General features: G+C 33.6%; 1 protein-coding gene across 10 annotated transcripts in view; it reads right to left on the reverse strand.

Annotated features, from left to right (window-relative positions):
• The window catches only part of celf4 (CUGBP, Elav-like family member 4), a 104,534-nt gene that overhangs the window by 12,866 nt on the left and 67,954 nt on the right, over positions 1-23,714 (reverse strand). For 7 of the 10 annotated variants that reach the window (XM_067375144.1, XM_067375145.1, XM_067375143.1 and 4 more), the window contains exons 3-4: positions 7,356-7,404; positions 1,465-1,593 (exon numbers count right to left, since the gene is read on the reverse strand). In XM_067375144.1, the coding sequence (XP_067231245.1) occupies positions 1,465-1,593; positions 7,356-7,404 (178 nt within the window). The remainder of the gene's footprint in view (positions 1-1,464; positions 1,594-7,355; positions 7,405-23,714) is intronic. The other 3 variants (XM_067375148.1, XM_067375147.1, XM_067375141.1) reach the window with 1 other exon arrangement.

Here is a 23,714-nt window from a genome sequence, read left to right on the forward strand (position 1 = left end):
TTCGATTTAACCGTCCAAAGGCCAATACAGCCATTTCATTTGTGATTAAAATATCTTAAAATGTAGTAAATGTATATATTTTTTATTCTGGCATAATTTTATAACATCATATATCATCATAGTGCAAAACAGTATTAAAATTATGTGTAGAAATTGTTGCTTTGTTATGTACGGAAGAGGATTAGGGCCAAGCAATAATAAAAAAATAAAACCATCTCGAGATTAAAGTTGTTAAATTTCGAGAAAAAAACTCGTTAAATTTTGAGAAAAAAGTTGAAATAAAATGTTGAGAATAAACTTGTTAAATTACGAGAAAAAAGTCGAGATAAAATGTTGAGAATAAAGTCTTTAAAATTACGAGAAAAAGGCGTTAAATTACGAGAAAAAACTCGTAAAATTGAGAAAAAAGGCGAGATAAAATGTTTAGAATAAACTCATTAAATTATGAGGAAAAAGTCGTTAAATTACGAGAACAAATTCGTTAAATTACGAATTTGTTCTCGTAATTTAACGACTTTTTTCTCGTAATTTAACAACTTTTTTCTCATAATTTAATGACTATTCTCAACATTTTATCTCGATGTTTTTCTCGAAATTTAATGACTTTTTTCTTGTTATTTATTGAGTTTAGTCTCAACATTTTATCTGGAATTTTTTCTCGAAATTTAACGACTTTTTTTCTCATAATTTAACAAATTTGTTCTCATTATCTAATGACTTTTTTCTCGTAATTTAATGACTTTATTATCAACATTTAATCTCGACTTTTTTCTCAAAATTTAACAAGTTTTTTCTAGAAATTTAACAACTTTAATCTCGAGATTTAACAACTTTAATTTCACTGATGTCATTCAGAGTAACCAATATAAAGGGACCATTTTGGATCGAATCATGCGGTCAAAATCATGTGACAGGATGTGACATCATTCAAAAACCTGCAAAGGCCACATGGTCATGAAGCAAAGTAACAACTCTCTTTTAACTATCTGAAAAACTCATGTTTTCACTTGCTCATACGCATGTCCTGAAACATCAGGTAATACGGTACAACCGTTAACGTGGAAAAAATGTAATATTTTAAAAACTTGTACTAAATATAAAATGTTTGATTGTCCTTTTGCTAGCTAGATATCAGCCTGTTAGCACTTTTTGAAAATATCATCACTTGGTAAAACCGAAATTTTGGTTAAACCAAATGACTTTTTTGGTGACAAATTTAGTCCATCTTTTAAAAAAAGACAAAAGCAGTGTTCATTGATTATAAAAAAACACAAAATCTTATTTTTAATACTTTCACATAAATTTTCTTAAGGATAAAAAAAAATCTATATCTGTTAATGGGCTATACAACTCTGTATTCGTTGGTAACCGAAAGACGCGCACTGAAAATGTTCGGTACGAATACGTGTATATTTACATATATAAAGAGGGAGAGAGAGAGAGAGAGAGAATGAACCCAATAACCTTTGCTGTTTCCATCAGGACCTCTGAGGATGGTGCACTCCTCAATGCTTCCGAAGGACTCAAAAAGGCGCCGCACGTCGTCCTCACATTGCTGCTTATTCAGCATGCCAACAAAAAGTTTTCTGTCTTCTGAAACAAACACAGAAAAGTCGTTACATATTACAACAACATCTATCTGATGTCTGATGTTACTGCTCATTTCAGTAAATCCACACAGCCTCTTATTCTATTATTCCTTTATTTTATATGATGTTTGCATTTTCCTGCAATCTGCAATAATTTTGCAGCATTTTATTATAAAAGATGGTTGAATCTTATAATACTCAAAATAAACAATCATGAGCTACGGTATGAAAACAAAAATGCAAATAAAAGCCACCATTATTAAAGTGTAACATGCAGCACAAATGTAATAAATAGAAGCTCTTCAAACACATTCACTCAATCAATTGCACAATGCATGCTTTTTATCTATCTAACATATAATTTTCTGTCTAAATCCAGCAATCCACTAAGAAACTTGTTGGTGCTACTGTATAATGAAATGAGTTTATGAGCGAGATTTCTGTGGAGAACCTTTCGTCTAGTCGATTCTGCCACCTCAGGAGTCCTTGTTTATTGTTTGTGCCTTTATTTATCAGATTATGTAGACATTATTGAATTACACATCAGCGTGAGGGGAACAAAAGCGCTATTGTTTCAGGGTTTTATTAGGCTGTAATTGCAGTGTCAATGCTGCATGTTTTAAACTCAAGACGAGGCACATAGTTAAAAAACAAGGCACATATTTATAGTGTGCAGAGGGAATTGAACTGGATACGGCAGTGAGTAAACATGCATACACACATTCATCTTGATATCTAAACAGTGACATGCTACAGACATCTGTTTTTTAATAAAGAATATAAATATAAAAATATAATTAAATTACTATAGATTAGCCCGAACCCTGCTCCCAAAAGAAAATGTTTAGCTATTATCAAAAGCTATTATCATGGTACCGTGGCAACATTACTATATTTTTATCATGTACTGTAAATACCATGTATTTTCAATACTGCAAGCATTCACTGCCAGAGCATATATTTGTCTGATGATTTAACTAACTCTTAGGGAGATTTGCAATTTCTTTTGTCTTAATATATTTCTGTGACGCTTTGTGCAGAGCATTCATGTGTAAATTATTAGAGGATAATGTGCTTTAAGCAACTAAACGTTCTGTTAGATAATGCTAGTGGGTTTGCATAAGTAAACTTTCTATTAACATTACACACAAAAGTGTATGTGTGATGTTTGTGTGTATGTATGATGAATGATGTAGCAGAGATATTAATGAGCACTATTGTGTAGGGGTATGTGTGTTCATGTGTTTGTCCACGCCTGATGCTCACTAACATCCTCTGACAGGATGTCCTTGCTCAGTCAACAAGACTAATCTCTAGTCCGGCCTCTCACTGTGGGGAATGTTTACAAGTGCGGTGCGCATATGAGGAATAAGACAAGCACACACACTACACAGGTAAACACAGGATAAATCAAAGGTAATAAAATAAAACAACATTTTATAAACACCTATTTAGCCTACTATAAGCACATCTCAAATAACTATTAAATAATAAAATAAAGAACTATAGCGAACTGAAATCAGCTTGAAAATGCTATCACATGAAATTTGTCCATGGAATTATTCGACATACAAAGATCGATCCTTAAAGTCCCCCTGTAGTCAATAATTTTATCCCTTAAAACTCATCTTTGATCACAAAAAGACATATTTACATGATTTTTTTGTGATTTTTTTCATGCCTTAAAATAGCTTGAATGTAACTCTACACCCTTGCCTCATTTAGCATACACGGAACCATGAATATGCTAATTAGCCCCGCCTCCAATCACTCGCGCAAGCTCAGAGATCCTTACTGAGGTAAACGCTGCATAATGGCATCGCTTTTACAACATCGGACACATGACCGCATGACACACTTGACTATGTTATCAAACAGCTAATAATGTGTTGCTAATGTTACACAAACCATGTTCCTGTTCACCATCTGAGACTGCCTTTTAAAAATCAATATCCTTAGAAATGCTTTGAACAACTCAGAATGTCAGTGGAGAAAGGCATATAGTTCATCATAACATTGTAATATACATCATACACCCGCTATATTGTTAAATCTACCTGATTTTTCATATCAACAGAAAAATATCAGAGCAGAGCCACGAGGCCAATGTATTTGAGAGCACGTGTCCAGTTTTGTGTGAGAGTGAGGGAAATTTGCCTGTAAGCAGAGAAATTTGTGAGCGCACATTACATGGATATGCTCTTGCGTCTTTTGTCATTAAAATAACGCCATAGTAATGGCCTCAAATGAACTATAAAGAAGAGAAATTGTGTCTGAAAGCTGTGTGCGCTGTCCCATTCCACCCCTCAAAACAATGGGACTATCCCAGCCAATGGGAAACATGCTTAGAACTTTGGCTAACATTCTGGCAAGGTTCTCTCAAAGTTATGAACAAACGTTCTTTCATTAATGATAACAGATTGTTTGTTCAAAATGAACTGGTCTTTAATAATGTTCTCAAAATGTTATCACAAATGTTATTTATACACTGTTAATTGAATGTTTTTTTCTCAAATGTCTTTTTTTTTTAAATATTACTACTTGTTTCAGACTGTTTATAAAACATTAAACAGTAACATTCCCAAAATGTTTCCTTAATGTTTGCATAACCAAGAATTTTTGAACGTTTAGAAATAATGTTTTCATAACTCAATGGGAATGTTAGCAAAACATTCTTAGGGGTCGTTTACACCACACCATTTTTTAATAAAAATGGAAAACTTTTTAAATGCAAGATTTTGAAAACATAGTACTGTCCCCATGTAAACAACAAAAACGCAAATGTGTGAAAACGGTGATGTCATGCGCATACGTATACATGTTCAGTCTACAGGAGAGCAGTGTTTCTTGACATGGCCATCTACTGGCCTGGCATGAATAATACAATGTTTTAGTCATTTTCGTGGATCTGTGAACAGGGATTGTTTTGACAACATTGTCATTTGTATGCGAAAAAAAGCAAAGAAAAAAGTTTTTAGTATATAATTGTCATGTAAACATACCCTAAGAATATATTTTTGTTAGCTGGGATTCTCGATTTTCACTTGATTAAACATGCCCTACGTGTAAATCACATTGTGCACATTTCCAGATAATAGTGGGATGGTGTGGAAAAAGCAGTTTTGTTTAGAAAAACAAGTCTTTCGTTTAATGGTCTCTAACCAGTGTCTCCAGTTGTTTCCTTTGATTCTCTCTGGTATCCATCCTTATTTCGCTCTTATGACCACCCCACCTTCTCTCTAACTCTCTTTCAAGTCTCTTTCTGTCTTTCTGTCTCTCACTTCCTTTCCTTGTCTTTCCCACTTTGACCTTTAGCTTTCTCTCTCTATCCCGGCATTTCACTTTAAATGACTAGTGAATGGATCGGTCGGGGACGGCACATCAGTTTTGCCAGTGGAATCAGAGGGCTTTGCAGGGACATATATTGCGTTTTTACAGGGCTAACAGGGGGATAAATTCAGCTGTCCATCACGACGAAGACAATTGATCTGTCGAGTGTGAGTAAAGGAAGACACTCTCAATTAGAGTAAGGGACGCATGGCATGAAATGAAAGGAGAGACTGTGAAGGAAGGAGAGGTGCCTCCATCTCTGAGTCCTCTATGTATGTCTCGATCTCTCTGTGGGTCCATCAATCTTGGTTATCTGGAAAACCTGACCCAAAAAGGAGGAAAAGTCGAGCTCTCTCTCACCAAACTAGTTCCACTCTGTCTGTAAGTGATATACAGACACACACATGCATAGTCAATGCACAGAAACTCAACCTGCCATGAACACACACACACACACACACACACACACACACACACACACACACACACACACACACACACACACACACACACACACACACACACACACACACACACACACACACGTTTGTTTTTGTGAATTGTGGGGACATTCCACAGTCGTAATGGTTTTATACCGTACAAACAGTATTTTCTATCCCCCTACACTACCCCTAACCCTCACAGAAAACTGTGCACATTTTTACTTTCTCAAAAAAACTCATTTTGTATGATTTATAAGCCTTTTGAAAAGTGGGGACATGGGGTAATGTCCTCATAAGTCACCCTCTCCTTGTACTACCTGTGTCATACCCATGTCATTATACAAATTTGTGTCCTGATATGTCACAAAAACGTGCACACAAACACACACACACACACACACACACACACACACACACACACACACACACACACACACACACACACACACACTTGCGCACATAAAAAAACACAAATGCTTTACAGTCTGATGACAAAGCAGAACCTTTTAAATTCTATAAATATTTTAAACTAATATGATATAATAGCAAAATCTTAAGTTCTTATGAAGTCATTGGAGAACAATTTTAGGGTCTTATCAAATCCTAGGAGAACCTTTTTAAGTTCTTATGATATCATAGAAGAACCTTTTTAAGTTCTTATGATATCATAGAAGAACCTTTTTATGTTCTTATGATGTCATGGAGAAACTTTTTACGGTTTTTTTTTATGTCATAAAGGATCGTTTTTAAGTTCTTATATTGTAAACTTTTTTTGAAGTTGTGAATAAAACAAAGATTATTTGTTTCAAAGTAAATGGTTCACCATTTTTTCACTGTATGATGTCATAGGAGAACCTTATGATGTCACTGGGGAACAATTTTAAGTTCTTATGACATCATAGGAGAACCTTTTTAGGTTCTTATGAAGTCATAGAAGAATCTTTTTAAGTTCTTATGATGTCACAGGAGAATCTTGTTATGTCATAGAAGAACCTTTTTAAGTTCTTATAAAGTTATAAGTGAACCGTTTTAAGTCATGATGATGTCATAGGAGAACATTTTTAAGTTTTTATGATGTCATAGGGGAACATTTTATGTCAAAACGTTTTTAAGCTCTTATGAAAGAAGGACAACTTTTTAAAGTTCTTATAAAGCCAAAGAAGGACCTTTCTAAAGTCTTATTTTAATTTCTTTCATTTCTTATGATGCCATAATAGAACCTTTTTCTCTCATTAACACAATAAACTCATAATAAATAAATATATTCTATTATTAATTTTTTTTAATTAAAAGACATTATTTCATGTGATGTTTCTAAAAACCCTAAAAATTTAAATACCAACCAAAATACATTGCCATGATAATCAAAATGGTCAAATAATAAAATTTATATCATAGATAGTTTTCTGATAAATTATGTCATATCTTATTAAAATTAATTTTAACAATGAAAATTCTCTCCCTGAATATTTCCCGTCACACCAGAGTTTGCCTCGATATAATTCATTTTAAATTACGAAGATGACGTGACATCATTCAAGTTTTGATGGTAAATAAATAAAATTACTAACACAAAATATAATCAAATATATATTTGTTTTTCCATTACACTTTTAAGAACCCTTACATTTACTATAAAATTCAACAAACTGTTGATTTTTTTTACTCTTTCCTACAACAGTGCATACCCATGCAAAAATGTCCAGTGAGTGTGTGCATCAAAACTCTCAAACTCAAGAAAGTGGTTCTCCCAGCACCTCCGTGGAGGATATTAATCAGACAAAAGGAGTGACAACACTTATGTAAGGCGTGTAAGGGCCGGCTCAAGATCCTCTGGGGCCCTGTATGACTGTCGGGTCTCATCGAGGTGCGTCATTATATATGACTCTTAAGAAGGAGACATCTACTGGTAATGGTGACACTGATGTAGAGTGACAGGAAGGTGGGGAAAGAAACAGAAAAGGAAGAAGAAAAAAGAGGAGTGGAAATCTACCTCCCCTGCTCTCACTGTCAGCTGGCTTCACCTGGATTGGCCTGTTCATCTGTGCAACAGAGAGAAGAATGAGGGAGGGGAGAGACAGGACAGACAGAAAGAAGGAAGGGAAAAAGACAAGAGAAGACATTAGATTTGTAGCACAAAAACAGTGAAGTGTTCACATTTGCAGTTAGTATCAGTATGGTGGTATACGAGTCATTTGTGTGCATATACTGTATCATTTGATGAAATGCCCTAAACACAAAAAGCTGCTAGCTGCTAATCTATTAAAAATATTATTTCATGTGATGGTTTTTACATATCCATAGTCATTAAAGCTATTATACTAAAAACTAAATAAAATAAAAATACAAACATTGAAATGAATGAAATTATTATAATAAAAACTAAATAAAATAAAAATACTAACAAAAATACGTCGCCATGATAATTAAAATAATCAAATATTATTATCATTATTTCTTATTAAAATTCATTTTAACAATAATTCTTCTCTCCATGAATTTTGACTTTCCAGTCACAGTTATTTGCCTTTAAATAATTCATTTTAAATGACATAATGAGAAGGAAGTGACATCGTTTGAGTTTTAAGGAGCCAAGTTCAAAGTTGTAAAGTTCTATGCTCATTTAATATTCATGCTTATTTCATGCTTGACATAATTTCTCAAGCATAACATATCCACCCTGGCACATGAAAAAAAGCTTATTTATTTATAAAAAAGTAGTTTGAATGCTTAAAAAAAAAAAAAAATAGAAGGCCATAGCCATCCGACCAGGTGAGCTGCAGCAATTTTGGCAATTCATTAACACTTCAAAATATTCTTTGTCTCAGAATAAACAAAAAACAAACAAAAAAAACACCTTACCAAATGGAAAATTACTTAGCTTTACAACAGTAAAAGTCAGAGACACAGAGCAAAACAGAACGGAATATTAAAACGCATGCTACACGCAGCACAATCATATAAGCATACATCTGTGTTTATGTGTATGAATGGCACCTGAATGCGAATGTGTGTATTTGTGTGTGTGTGGTCTCACTAAAAGACGTTCACAATCATAAAGTGTTTCGTTCTGCTTCCTTCACTCGTGGCAGATTCCCGACTGACTCCAGCTCAATAATACATGTAAGCCATGGAACGGTCTGTGGCAATCAATTTTTAATAATGCCAATTGTCACGCTGCCAGCAGGAAGGAGACGAGAGGAGAGGAACGGACCCGTGCACAGTGGCAGATCCTGGCATAGGCGATACAGACAGTCGCACAGGGCTCTGCCCCCGAAAATAAGACACAGACTCCACTTCTCTATCGCTCATCCGCAGCAGTTTACTCGCTATCTGCTTCACGCGCCCCCCTTTTGCTGAAAATGAGTTGTGACGTAGCGGGTAGCGTAGCTCCCTGTGCTTTACTTCTATGCCTCCTCTCACTTCTGTCTGCAGCAGAGAAACAAAAAGGTCCTTGAGAAAAAAGTATCTTTGGCTGCTAAAAGCCAAAAATAGGGGGAAGCATAATAGTGCTGTACAGTGCAGGACAAGTCAAATGAATCACATTTTAAAATATATATATATAAATATCACTTATATGACAATGCAATTTTACTTGGTTTAATAAAAAAGGTATATTTATTACCAAGCCATGTGACCATGATTCATTTTAGTTAATTATATTTATTCTAATTTTTAATAATCATTGTGACCTTTCATTTTTCATTAAAACAGCACTGTAAAAAATGGTTGGTTTAACTTAAAAAAAGTAAGTTACCTGGTTGCCTTACAATTTGAGTTAATAAAATGAAGGTGATTGGTTTAATCAACAGAATCTGAGCCACATTAATTACTGAAGTTGATTTGACAAAAGAAAAAATGTGGTAAATCATGAAAATAATGTTTTACAGTAAGTGAAGATGAAAATTCAGGGCTATATAAAAAAAAAAAATAATAAAATAAAAAAAAAAAAAAAAAAAAATATATATATATATATATATATATATATATATATATATATATATATATATATATATATATATATATATATAAACCTTAAAATAACCTTAAAGGCACTTTTTTTTAAATTAAATTGTCTGCTAAATGAATACATGCAAAATAAACTAAAAGTAATATATATATATATATATATATATATATATATATATATATATATATATATATATACACACTCTAATTTGTTGATTTACTACTCAAGAAACACTTATTGTTATCAATGTTGAAATCAGTTGTGCTGTTTAATTTTTTGTGGAAACTGTGTTACTTTTTTTTTTCACAATTATTTGATAGATCAAAAGAACAGCATTTATTTGAAATAAAAATCATAAAAAAAAAAATCATTGTGTTTTCCCCTCATTATAAAATTCACTTTGGACAAAAACTAAATTAATAAATGTGTTTTTTTTTTTCATTACCCAGAATTATTAGATGTGTACTTGCTAAATAAAAGTAAAACAAACAAACAAACAAACAAACATTTACCTGACCCTAAACTTTAGAAGTATACATAAGTAGTTCTACTACTAAATGTATATACATATACATTTAGTAGTAGAAAAGCAGTATACATATACAGAATGAAGAAGAATGAGTGAGAAAAAGTAGCAACAAACAACAGAGTATAAAAGTTGTGTGTGCATTTCTATGCTCGTCCTTGCTTATGCATATTAACAATAAACTAATTAAGCACCCTGCAATGCCAATAAACCGACAATTATGTTTATTAAAGTCATCTTCCTACTGCATATTTTACTGGACTCACAGTGACTCATTTACGACAAAAAGTACCCACAGTGCACCTGGTCAGCACACCTGTGGCGCCCTGGCTCCGATCCAACCGAACAGCTCTGGGGTTTCTCACTTCATAAAGTTCACTTCTTTTTCAGACCTGATCACTCACTCCTTATTTTCCTCCATCCCCAGCATCCTCCTCTTTTATTGGCAGTAAAGCCTGGCTAATGTTTTTAATGTGTTTTGATGCATTATTTATTTTACCATGGCTGCTGATAGTGAGGGCGGAGGGAATAGTGAAAAGAGAGAGAGGGAGAAAGAGAGGTAGATTTAGACATAGATCGGGGAGCAGAGCAAGGTCACAGCCACACACACACCGTCTCGGTATCCCAGCAGGCCTCTACTCACATACATTTTAATGTTTCCCTCCCAATGGCACAAATGGATTCCTCTATGTGTGCTAATTGTGTTCCCCAACCAGAATCTCACCACACTCAGATGAGAGCGTTCCTCTCACACACACGCAAAACACAAAAAGCTGAAAATAAGTTTTCATGTGATGATTTTTACATGCCATCGAGGTCATCGGAATTCTTTTAACAATGTAATATGTAAACAATAAGCTCATATATGTTGATTTAAAATGAATCATAAACGTATGTTTAAAAAATATTGTCATGTGATGATTTTTACATACAGTCATCAAAATTATTTTACAAATTAAAAAAGCTTAAATGTTCATTAAAAATTAATCAACGTTTTTCTATTAGAATATGATTTTTATGATATTTTTTATATGATATTAAATATTGTTAAAATATTATTAATATGTGTTGCTGTTTACATGCCCATTCAATCATCAAAATTTTCTTTTAAAAATGAAAAAAAAACCCCTTAAATATTTTAATTCAAAACTAATCAAACTTTTTCTATTAAAAATATCATTTATATTTACTATTATTAAAAAATATAATTAATATGTTATGATTTTTACATGCTAATACAGTCATCAAAATTATTTTACAAATTAAGAAAAAAAAATGCTAATTCAAAACTAATGGTTATTCTATTAAAAATATTATTTATATGTATATTAAATATTATTTAAATATTATTATGTGATTATTTTTGCATGTCCATACAGTCATCAGGATTCTTTTACAAATAAAAAAAGGATTAACTATGTTTATTCAAAATTATTCAAAGTTATTATATTTAAAAAATGTATTTACATTTATATTAAATACTATTAAAATGTTATTATGTGATGTTCATTTTACAAACTCACAGTCATTTAATAATAAAATAATACATTGCCATGAACATTGGCAAAAAATAGAATAAAAAAATACATTGCCATGATAATGAAAAAAACTATATATATACACACACACACACACACATGTGTATATATATATATATATATATATATATATATATATATATAAAAGCTTTCTAAAACTATTTAGAAATTAATATTTGAAGAGGGTTTCTCACACACGCAGCATTTATGCATCCCGACAAGGGAACATGCAAGAAATGTACTCACATTCCCAAGCTGAATCGGACGTGTACATGTGGAATGAGATCTTGTTCACACTCAGTACGCACATTAAAACTGAACGTGATGGCATGTCATAAAAACTGAGCTGAATGAAACATAATGTGGCATTTGGAGACATTTGTCATTGTGCTGCGCCACAGGCTTCCACATTACTTCCGAACTGTGATTTCAGAGACCCCAAGAGGACTTTCATCCACCACAGCTAGATGGCAGCATTGAGCAGGCCAATTTTTAGCCTCCCTGAGCTCCACATCACATATTCCGAGAGGGCAAAACCTTTTACACAAAGGAACAGAAAAACAGAAGCAGAAACGGCCTCCCTCACACATACGCACAAATACAAGCACGCAAATCCACTCACATGCACACCAAATCACCCATAATTCCACAAAATTACCCTTCTTTATAACTATAGTAGCACAAAAACACTTTTATCTCTCTTTCTCTCTCTGTACCTCACCTCACCAGAAACCTTCTGTCTCCATCTGTACAGGCCCCGCCGTCCGTATCTCCGCCACTGAGCCACAGCATGGCTCGGCCTTATGGTGATGTAACTCTCTGGCACACACATAAACACACGGCGGGCTAAACGGCCACAGAAACGTACGTGTGGGTGTCACGTCTGCGCTGAGGGAGTATCTTACACCACGGGTTCTTTTTTTCCTCCTGTTAGCCCGTTCTAAAGCGCACCAGAAAGCTGTGATGAGCTGTTACGCACCACCTGCACATCCAATTCTGCATAATATCTCTGCTTCTGATATTCAAATGCATGTACAGTAATATAGATGCTCTCTGAATGGTTTAGAAAGATAAAGTCTTGGCATGTTTTGGCTTTGAACCTGTAATGTTATGGTTAGCACACCGTTAGCCAACCATCATAGAACCCCATTGACTTTCATTGTATGGATAATAAAACACTGAGACGATTTTATATTCTTTTGTAAGAAAGAAAGACGAAGGTGAGTAAATGATGACAGAATTGACATTTTTGGGTGAACTATCCCTTTAAGGCTACTATGATGCTTGCAACTGATGCTACAAAGTAACCGGTAAGCGATGTAAAAATATAATATAGCAAATAGTGAAATATCAAATATCAAAACTGACTTTGGTTATGTAAAATATCCTATCTGACCCTTTTTCTAGCTGTCTTTTGATGAATGGAAAGCATGCAATGAATAATCTATCACTTTTCCTCTGCTCTCCCGGAGAAAAATAAGTATGATGAATATCACAGCCTTTATATTCAAATACTAAAGGCTGGGCTGTCTGTAAAATACTGTTACAGTGAGACTTTAAAAAGCCAGGCTTTTAAATTGCAGTCACGTAGCAAGAGCAGAGAGCAAACTTTTCTACAAACTAAGGCAGAAAAATTCAAAGTTCATTCTCACAGTAGGAACAATAATATTCCTTTCATTTCCCCACAAAGGGATGCGTGCTCTTTCTGGGTTTGTGGAGGAGGAGGTAATTCTTGAAGGATGAGCTACCCTGCCTTTGTTGTGCCGGGCTCAGATTGCATTGAGAGTCATTCAAGACACGAGAGCCAGCAAACAAACACTAAATAAAAACATAAAGATAAATTATAAATCTACAGTCTTGCACAGAGTACACTGCAGAGTAGCAGACCTCCCTAACAATGACAAGGTTTCAATACAGCAGGGTCTAGAAGTCTGAGACCACAGAAATATAGAATTATTATATATAATATATAACATATTAAACATTAAAATATATTGCAAATTTATTCCATGGTCTGTCTGGATGCTTCATCCGACTAATCATATATATATATATATATATATATATTGTCCAAGTGCTTTATTTCCTTTTAAAACAATTTGATAAATTCATAACATATATCACTTTATTTTATAAAACCAATTTAGTTTGAATTTAAATAATACATATTATTTTATGTTTTGTTATCTTAAACCCCCAAAATGTCAGGTGGTACAACTGTCCGAATAAATGAACAGATGAGAAAAATATTTAAATGTAAAAAAAACAAAACAAAAAACAAACTAAAACTAAATACTATGGCATAATTTTAGCTTTGAAACCTTTCATATAAACAAATTTTAAAAATATGAGTAGCTTTAAAAATGTTAAGATAATTGAAAAACCTTTGTCCAGTAATTTGTATATTCTCAAATGTCAGGGTGGCACAACTGCAAACATGGCTCTTTTATTATGAATTGACAAGGTAATAACTAAACATGATAATGCATCAATCAGACGACCCCAACTGATCCTTGTGGCAGAGGAGATCTCTCTCAAATACTGCTAAAAAATGCATATCTCAAGTAAGGGTAGGTTGGTTCACTTTCCATGTCAGGTGGTACAACTACATTATACTGTACATACAAACAACTATATGGTTGTACCGCCTGACATAAAATGTAAAAAAAAAAAAAAAAAAAAAAAAAAAAAAAAAAAGAAATTAAACATGTTATTAAACAACTGAAACTTTAAACACATTGTTCATGACTCAAAAACATGCCTTACATTGGTTTTGATTATTTAATTTTTTTTAAAAACCCTGACCTTTTTTAAGACTTTAATTGTCAATGACCCATATAATTTGTTTTAAAACATGTAGCACTTAAGAGCAGCTTTAAACACCCACTAACACACACATCTCTTCAATGAGGAAAGTAGTCTGTTGGGAACATACACATGCGGCAACCCAGTGACCTCCAGTTTCCACTTGGCACTCTCCAAATGTTACTTCTTGCTTCTTCCAGGAACCTCTCCTTCCCATTCAGCACAGCCTTATTTTACCCAGAGCACCAGGGGCATCTGCTCAAATTTGGATTTCACTGAATTATTAAACCATCACAGCGCCTATAACTCACACTCATTTTCTTTCCCTCTCTCTCCCTCCCTCACTGCAGCATGTCCTGAGGTAAGTCTTTAAAGCGCCGGAGTCCCGTGGCTCCTTGTAACCTTCCCAAACGACACGGATGGCTGCCTCTTTAAACCCCTGCCACCGTCCTCCTCCTTTCCCGGCGCCCAGGACGCCCGTAAAAGCCCTGCACGTTTTACACCTCCCGCAAAAGTGCTTTGCACCTCGAGAGCTTCCGAAGGGTTTCATTTAATGATCCAGGAGTGTAAAATAGTGCATGCTTTGGAGGCACGTCTATAAATTGTGTCAAATGAAAATGAGACAACTTTACCGGAGGGGGGAGACAGGAAAGTGCTCTTTCAGGGCCCGACCCGGTGTGAATCTGCACAGAAACAGGTGCATTCTGAAGCACCTGGCTAATTAAACAGGAAAGACTGTTTTTTTTTTTTTTTTGCCAGAAATGTGATTTGTGCACTTTATTGTGAAAATGACTTCTAGGAACTTAAATGCAATGTCATGCAATGAAAGACATCAACTAATCAAACCCAAAAAGACATGAATCTTCCATCTGCCTGTGAAATATTGACATTCAAAGGTTTTTTGTCTAATCTTTTTAGTTCTGTTTCTTTAGTTAGTATCTGTGTCAATTTTCCCTTTCAGTTTGAATGTCATTAAAAATGACACAAAACAGCATTCCCAACTGATTTCATTTTTATAAAGTGACATTTCACAGGATATTTGTTGGGAAATAATGTAGGGCAGGATTTTATGCATCAGGATTTGATTGGATTATGAAATATGTTAGGCTTTGACATTACTGGTTAATATTATTTATCTCCGCTCATGAAGCATTGGTTACATCAGCAAAAAAAGGTTTTGAAAACCTTTTATGCTTTAACCGTGCACTGGTGAATCATGCATAATAAGACCAAAGTTATTATTTACACTGTAAATAATTCCATTTCAATTTCATATTGTTCTTATGTTTATAAATGAGCTGTATTTAAATGAATTCACTTTGTTGTTTTTTTTAAGTTTCTTTAATATTGTTCTTGTGCTTCATACCCATCATTTTCCCCAAGCAGTAAAGTAAAAGAGTTTTATTTTCCCTATTTATAAAGTGCAACATGAACTTGAGGTGAGACACACTCTTATGGGAATAAAGCTGAAACTGGATTTGAAACGAGAGATCTTTCACCTTTGCCTGTGAGGCTGTCTGAAAGTGAATAATGCTTATTTGATTTGTATCCTGTGACATGATAATATATAAACTTGACTTCAAAACACTTTGTTTTTGCTGTTACAGACCTCAACCTAATGCATTACTGATGCTATCAGAACAAATTAGCAAATAAAAGTTTTGCACAGCAACAAATCATACAGGAAGATACAAAACAAAAGATAAATTACCATCCACCATCTTGGTCTGAGAAGAGGTATACGTTAAATGTTCTATACTGTCGTACTCTTTCAGCAATTGCTATGCCTTGCTAATGTTATCAAAGCACTGGGTTATCATATTCAATGGCTGAATTAGCTAGTTAAATTGCCACTATTAAAAATACTTAAATTGAGATTATATGATAATTGTGTCAGCACCGATAGCCTCGTGGGCAGCGCACAGTCATATAGCGCCGTTGCATTTCGGGTGACCCGAGTTCGAGTCTCGGCTTGCGGACCTTTCCTGACTCCATCCCCCTCTCTCTCTCCCACTTCGCTTACTGTCCTATCATAATAAAGGCAACAATGCCAAAAAATACATCTTAAAAAAAAAAAACATTTTGTAATAATTTTAAATTCAATGTTCAATTTTCAAGTTAAGAACAATTAAAATGAGTACAAAATTGAAATCTGCCAATTTATTTGAGTTTTGAAACTTATTCGTGTTTACAGTGTTTTATTGATTTCATGATTACTTAATATTGACCAAATTACAGTAAATTATTCATAATTTATTGATTCTCACTAATCTTTTTAATGGTTCTTTCTAAAACAACCTATTGCTTATGTATCTACAGAAAGGCTTCCAGTTTTGTGAAGTCAGAGGCCACACATCTTTTTATTGTTTTATTTTCATGGTTTAATTAATTACTACCTTTTCTTCAACTTATAAGCATCAACATCAGTTTAAGAAACCCTGATGTAATGTAATGTTTAATGCATCATTTTCATCACATAATTTGTATTCAGTAACGGACTACAATCTACCCACTGGTAACAGATTAATTGTCAATTATTAAAATATACTTTCAACCTTTTCTACCTTTTTAGTACCAGCTCCAACCTCTTGCTCCCTCTCTTCTGATCCAAGTGTTTCTCTAAGCGTGTGTATCAGTGTGTGTGTGATGAGCTCATTAAAGTTGGGCCTAATCCATTAGAGAGGCAGATTACACATCACAAACACACACTCGCTCTCCCATCACTGCATAATTACACATATGAAAGCAATAAACAGCTGCAATAAGCTGCCTCCGGTCATTATGATAGTGATGATAAAAAGAGAACATTTATTTGACAACACGGGGAAAGAGACAGACGTAGAGAAAAGGAAGAATATGTCCCTCTTTATTACATTACACCTCCTCCCTCTCTCTCAGTAATGCATTGCTTTGCGGTGTGTAGCGTAAAGCCTTGGTTGCAAATAAATCCTGCATTCTCTCAGAGAAGTAAACATAAATCACAGCACAACATCCCCCTGACTTCCTTGTATTTGCTTTTACTTATCTAATGAATAAAAAATGAAAAACAAGCCCAAAAGCTGTCAAATTGGGGACTCTCTCTCTCTCTCCTCCCCCTCTTATTTTTGCATTTCCCCTTTTCTTTTTCTCCTCTCACTACCAAGACACAAAAGTGAAGCCCAAAGTGGACATGTATAATTGCCTAGGGATTATTTATGAGCTTTATACTACTAGGCCACTTGCGGTGTCTTGCTTTTTATACACTCTTTCTCTTTCTAAGTGCCCTTTGACTCTTTTCTTCTACCTTCTTCAAAATGAAATCAAATGCACATTTAGACTGGTGGGCCATTTCTGTTCCTCTAAGTAAAATAAATAATGCAATAATCTTATTTTAAAATAATAAGCAATAAATTAAAAAAACAAACAAAAACGAATTAAATAAACAATGTGGGAGTCATGTGAAGAGTCAATAAAATAAAACAAATAAAATAAAATAAAATATGCAATGTAGGAATCATGTGAAGAGTCAATAAAAAACAAATTAAATATACAACGTGGAAGTCCTGAAGAGTAAATAAAATAAAATAAAATAAAATAAAATAAAATAAAATAAAATAAAATATGTGGGAGTCAAGTGAAGAGTAAATAAAATAAAATAAAATAAAATAAAATAAAATTAAATTAAATTAAATATGCAATGTAGGAGTCATGTGAAGAGTCAATAAAAAACGAATTAAATATACAATGTGGGAGTTTTGAAGAGTAAATAAAATGAAATAAAATAAAATGTGGGAGTTGTGAAGAGTCAATAAAATAATAAAACAAAATAAAATAAAATAAAATAAAATAAAATAAAATAAAACAAAATAAAATAAAATAAAATAAAATAAAATAAAATAAAATATGCAATGTAGGAGTCATGTAAAGAGTCAATAAAAAACAAATTAAATATACAATGTGGGAGTCGTGAAGAGTCAATAAAATAAAATAAAATAAAATAAAATATGCAATGTAGGAGTTGTGAAGAGCCAATAAAATAAAATAAAATAAAATAAAATAAAATAAAATAAAATAAAATAAAATAAAATAAAATAAAATAAAATAAAATAAAATAAAATAAAATAAAATAAAATAAAATAAAATATGCAATGTAGGAGTCAAGTGAAGAATCAATAAAAAACAAATTAAATAATCAATGTGGGAGTCATGTGAAGAGTCTAAAATAAAATAGAAGCCGTGCAAATAACAAACAAACAAACAAACAAACAAATAAACAAAGTGCATTTTGTAGATAGAGGCAAAAGGTCAAAATATTTTATGAGAAAAAAAAATGTAGGGACAAGTCTCATACTGGTTTGATATTGTGACCATGGTTAAGTGAAACTGGCTCTAGCCACTTACGACCAGTTACTTGCTCACTTCTACCGTTAGACATAAATGGGTCAAAAGTGGATCATGTGACCCATCAAACCTTGCCATAAAGGGATGAGAGAGGTTGGGATGGGGTGAAAGCAACCATCTGACCTTGTATTCTCTATCCATAGTGTCAAAAAAGTCAAACGAGTGGAAGAAGGGTGGAAACAGAGGTGTGAGAAAGAATGGGCGAGAATCGTGGCACAGTTACTGCAAACGCGATGGATGTCGACAGTCTTGGGCAGGAAGGTGTCAGGATATCAGAAGCCACCTCTTCTCTCCTTGTACCGCGTGTGACGCATAAGCCTTTTTTCAGAGAGAGAGGCCACAGCAAACCCAGTCCTCAGGGACTATTTAGTGCTCCTACAGCAGTAAGCAATCATTACAGCAAAGAACTGCCTCGCTTTAAATGGAGTTAAACACACAGACTGGAGCAGAAGATCACCCGCACCAACACATACACACAACACCAATACATGCCCCTTCAATATTCTGACATGCCCAGGCATGAAAACACACACGCACAGATAATCTCCAGAACATGCATATAATCATCTGTCCTTGAGTGTCTTACCATCATCAGACACCCAGTAACTTGATTTAAGGGATATTTAACCCAGAAATGATTACCTGTATGCCTTTTTATTTTCCATGAAACACAGAAGACTATGTTTTCCATGTAATTCAAATGAATGGGGATGAAAGCTTTCAAGCTTCAAAAACGAGCACAAAACATCACAAAATGACAAAAGCATATTCACTGGTAAGACGATTTGAATTTGACATTGCCAAGGAAAGCTAGGAATTCACTGAAGTTTTGTCATGGCACTAGTTATATTTTCTCCAAGTTGTGAGCTTGAATTCTGAATTAAATATGATGAGAGAGAAAGTCTGAGCACCACAAAGTAATATAAAAACAATAAACCGAAACCCTGTCTTTCTTTTTTATTGTTCTCACTGAATGCACATGACAGCAAACTTTCTAATTCATGAACAAATGATTTCTTTGAGCATGTTCTTTTCAAACAATCGGTCAAAAATCAGTGTACACGAAAAAGAATACATACTGTAAATGTACTCTGACAAAATATATATTTTTTGCAAGCAACATTATTTAAAAGATTTTTTTTTTTTTTTTTTTTATTCATCAAGGTTGTAATAAAATGATAAAAAGTGACAGTAAATACATTATTATAATGTTACAGAAGTCTGAAATGCTGTTCTTTTGAACATTCTATTTATCAAAGAATCCTGAAAAAATGTATAATGGCTTCCACAAAAATATTAAGCTGCACAACTGTCTACATAACTGATATGGGATCATGTGACACTGACGACTGGAGTAATGATGCTAAAAATTCAGCTTTGCCATCACAGGAATAAATTAAACTTTAAAATATATTAAAATAGAAAACAATTATTTTGAATTGTAACAATATTTTGGAATAATACTGTTTTTTAATAGAAGCCCATTTCCGCCACTAAATAAAAAAATAAAAACAGTAATTGCGACTTTTTATCTTAGAATTCTGAATTTTATCTTGCAATTGCGTGATATAAAGTCACAATTCTGAGATATAAACTCGCAATTGTGTGATATAAAGTCAGAATTGCGAGATATAAACTTGCAATTGAGTGATATAAAGTCACAATTCTGAGATATAAATTTGCAATTGAGTGATATAAATCCACAATCCTGAGATATAAACTCACAATTGCGTGATATAGTCACAATTTTGAGTTATAAACTCACAATTTCATGATATAAAGTCACAATCCTGGGATAGAAACTCACAATTGTGTGATATAAAGTCACAATTCTGAGATATAAACTCGCAATTGTGTGATATAAACTCACAATTCTGAAATATAAACTCACAACTGTGTGATATAAAGTCACAATTCTGAGATACAAACTCACAATTTCATGATATAAAGTCACAATTCTGAAATATAAACTCACAACTGTGTGATATAAAGTCACAATTCTGAGATATAAACTCACAATTGTGTGATATAAAGTCACAATTCTGAAATATAAACTCACAATTGTGTGATATAAAGTCACAATTCTGAGATACAAACTCACAATTTCATGATATAAAGTCACAATTCTGAAATATAAACTCACAATTGTGTGATATAAAGTCACAATTCTGAGATACAAACTCACAATTTCATGATATAAAGTCACAATCCTGAGATATAAACTCACAATTGAGTGATATAAATTCACAATTATGAGATATAAACTCGCAATTGCATGATATAGTCACAATTTTGAGATATAAACTCACAATTTCATGATATAGTCACAATTTTGAGATATAAACTCACAATTTCATGATATAGTCACAATCCTGAGATAAAAACTCACAATTGTGTGACATAAAGTCACACTTCTGAGATATAAACTTGCAATTGTGTGATATAAAGTCACAATTCTGAAATATAAACTCACAATTGTGTGATATAAATTCCCAATTCTGAGATATAAACTCACAATTTTATGATATAAAGTCACAATCCTGAGATATAAACTCACAATTGAGTGATATAAATTCACAATTCTGAGATATAAACTCGCAATTGTGTGATATAGTCACAATTATGAGATATAAACTTGCAATTGCATGATATAGTCACAATTTTGAGATATAAACTCACAATTTCATGATATAAAGTCACAATCCTGAGATAGAAACTCACAATTGTGTGATATAAAGTCACACTTCTGAGATATAAACTCGCAATTGTGTGATATAGCCACAATTTTGAGATATAAACTCACAATTGCATGATATAAAGTCACAATTCTGAGATAAAAACTCACAATTGTGTAATATAAAGTTACAATTCTGAGATATAAACTCACAATTCAGTGATATAAAGTCACAATTCTGAGATACAAACTCACAATTGTGTGATATAAAGTTACAATAAAGTGCCCCAGGGATGACGCGTTTTAGCGTTTTAACCCGGAAGTTAGCGGCGCATGGGTTCCCTCGATTGAAAGCCTATGCATTTTTCCCATAGACTTTTGGAAAATCGCAGAAAATAAGCTCTGTGTTTAGCAAAAGGTTATGACACTTACAGGTTTTGGGCCCTATCTTGCACCCAGCGCAATTGACTTTGTACACCGACGCATGTGTCATTCCTATTTTGCACCCGCGCAAAGCAATTGTGAGAAAAAAGTCAGAATTTTGAGATAAAAAGTCGCAATTTGTGAAAATGGGCTTCCATACGTTTTTACTCTATTTTTGAATAAATAAATGAAAGCTTGTTGATAATGAGGATTATTTAAAAAAAAAAAAAAAAAAAATCTTACCAACTCTAAACTTTTAAACCACAGGTACTTCATTATATTGTAGTAGTTCTTTGAAAGTGACAGACTGGAAAGCAAACGCTGGCTGGAAACACAGATCGTACCAGCCATGTCTGTTTGCGTGTGTGTGTGGAGGCTGACTGACGTCACATGCTCACTCTCGGAATCGCAGACTCCATCTGCGCTCATTAGAATAGATTCTTGTGCAGATGTGCCCCCATCCGCTCCTCAACAATAAACTCAATAAACTCACATGTACATTATTAGACTATTGCTTTCCAATGAATGCACTTGCTATCTCTTTGTCTCGCTGAATCAGCCATGCACCCACCGGCTCCGCTTAACACACACACATACACGGCTGTCATTCATGTGACTAACACCAGAGTGGCGACATTCCTCAGAAAAGGTCAGCAAAGCCCTTCAAGATGAGTGCAGAGCACAGCTGGGTTATTTTGATTCAGTCTCTGAGGGTTTGCGACATCCATCCTCTTCCCATGATCACAGATGTTTGCATGTGTGTACACCTAGCGAAGCTAATCTTATTAGCACCTCGGAGGATTCTCGGTAGCGAAGGCGACAAACTCTGAGGCTTTAAGTGTGACAGCAGGAAGGCCTGCCAAAAGTGAAGTGAAACAGATAGATTCCCAATTTAATCCTCAGGAATTGATTAAAACCTTTTCAAATCAGCACCAGACTATTGAACACAAATCCCTCGGAGAACCAGGAAACAGAAATGTTTCAGCTAGACAATAACTGTGGCAGTTGGGAATTTGCATTTAGTGTTGTAATGATTTACAGACAATATCTTTAAAACACAGTGTGCTAAAGTCTCTAAAAGTCCTGCAGCAACAATAAACTGCCTATTGCATGAGCCTTTGGCTGAACAAGACAATTGCCTGCTTAGTAATGTGCTCTATGGGCATTGGAAGAAGTAGTTAAATTATATACAGTAATGACCTAAACTAAATAAATGTCACGGCAATGACAGAAAAATGCTAGTGTCAGCCACAAAAAAAAAAAAAAAAAAAAAAAAAACATTTTCAATGATCTTTTACATGTACAATACCATTCAAAAGTTTTGGATTTGTACTAAAAAGTATTAAAATCAATACTTTTATTCAGCAAGAATGCATTCAAATAGATCAAAAGAGACAGTAAAGACATTTATAATCCTACAAAAGATTTACGTTTCAAATAAATGCTGATGATCAAAGAATCCTGAAAAAATGCATCATGGTTCCCACAAAAATGTTAGGCAGCACAACCGTTTTCAACATTGATAATAATAATAATAATAAATGTTTCTTGAGCACCAAATCAGCATTTTAGAGTGATTTCTGGAGGATCATGTGACACTAGCTGGGTTTCCATCCAAACATGAAGTGAATCTTTTCAAAGTTTGCAAAAAAAAAAAAAAACCCAAACAAATCCGAATTAAGTGGGTATTGGTCATAGGCACAGCCGAGCACCAATGGAAAAACACAAGATATTATCCATTCATTTTATCAAACCTCTGATTGGCCATTGAGTTCAAGAACTCAACAGATATCTCTGTGATTGGCTACATTGCTCAACGCTGCAAAACACGTTGTAAATAGAAACCTTACACAATGGATTGTTTGCCAAACCAATATGCTATTATTACAGAGACAAACCTAGACTTGATCCTAGACCAGCCGTTATTGGCAGCTTTCCCTCTAAAAGCAATCAGAAGCAGCAGGCAGTGGTTTAAAGGGGCTCTATGTAGGAATGACACCCAGTGTTCAAAATAGATACTGCAGTCCAAATTCAAA

This window comes from Chanodichthys erythropterus, chromosome 22 (assembly GCF_024489055.1).
Source record: "Chanodichthys erythropterus isolate Z2021 chromosome 22, ASM2448905v1, whole genome shotgun sequence".
NCBI classification, from domain to species: Eukaryota; Metazoa; Chordata; class Actinopteri; order Cypriniformes; family Xenocyprididae; genus Chanodichthys; species Chanodichthys erythropterus.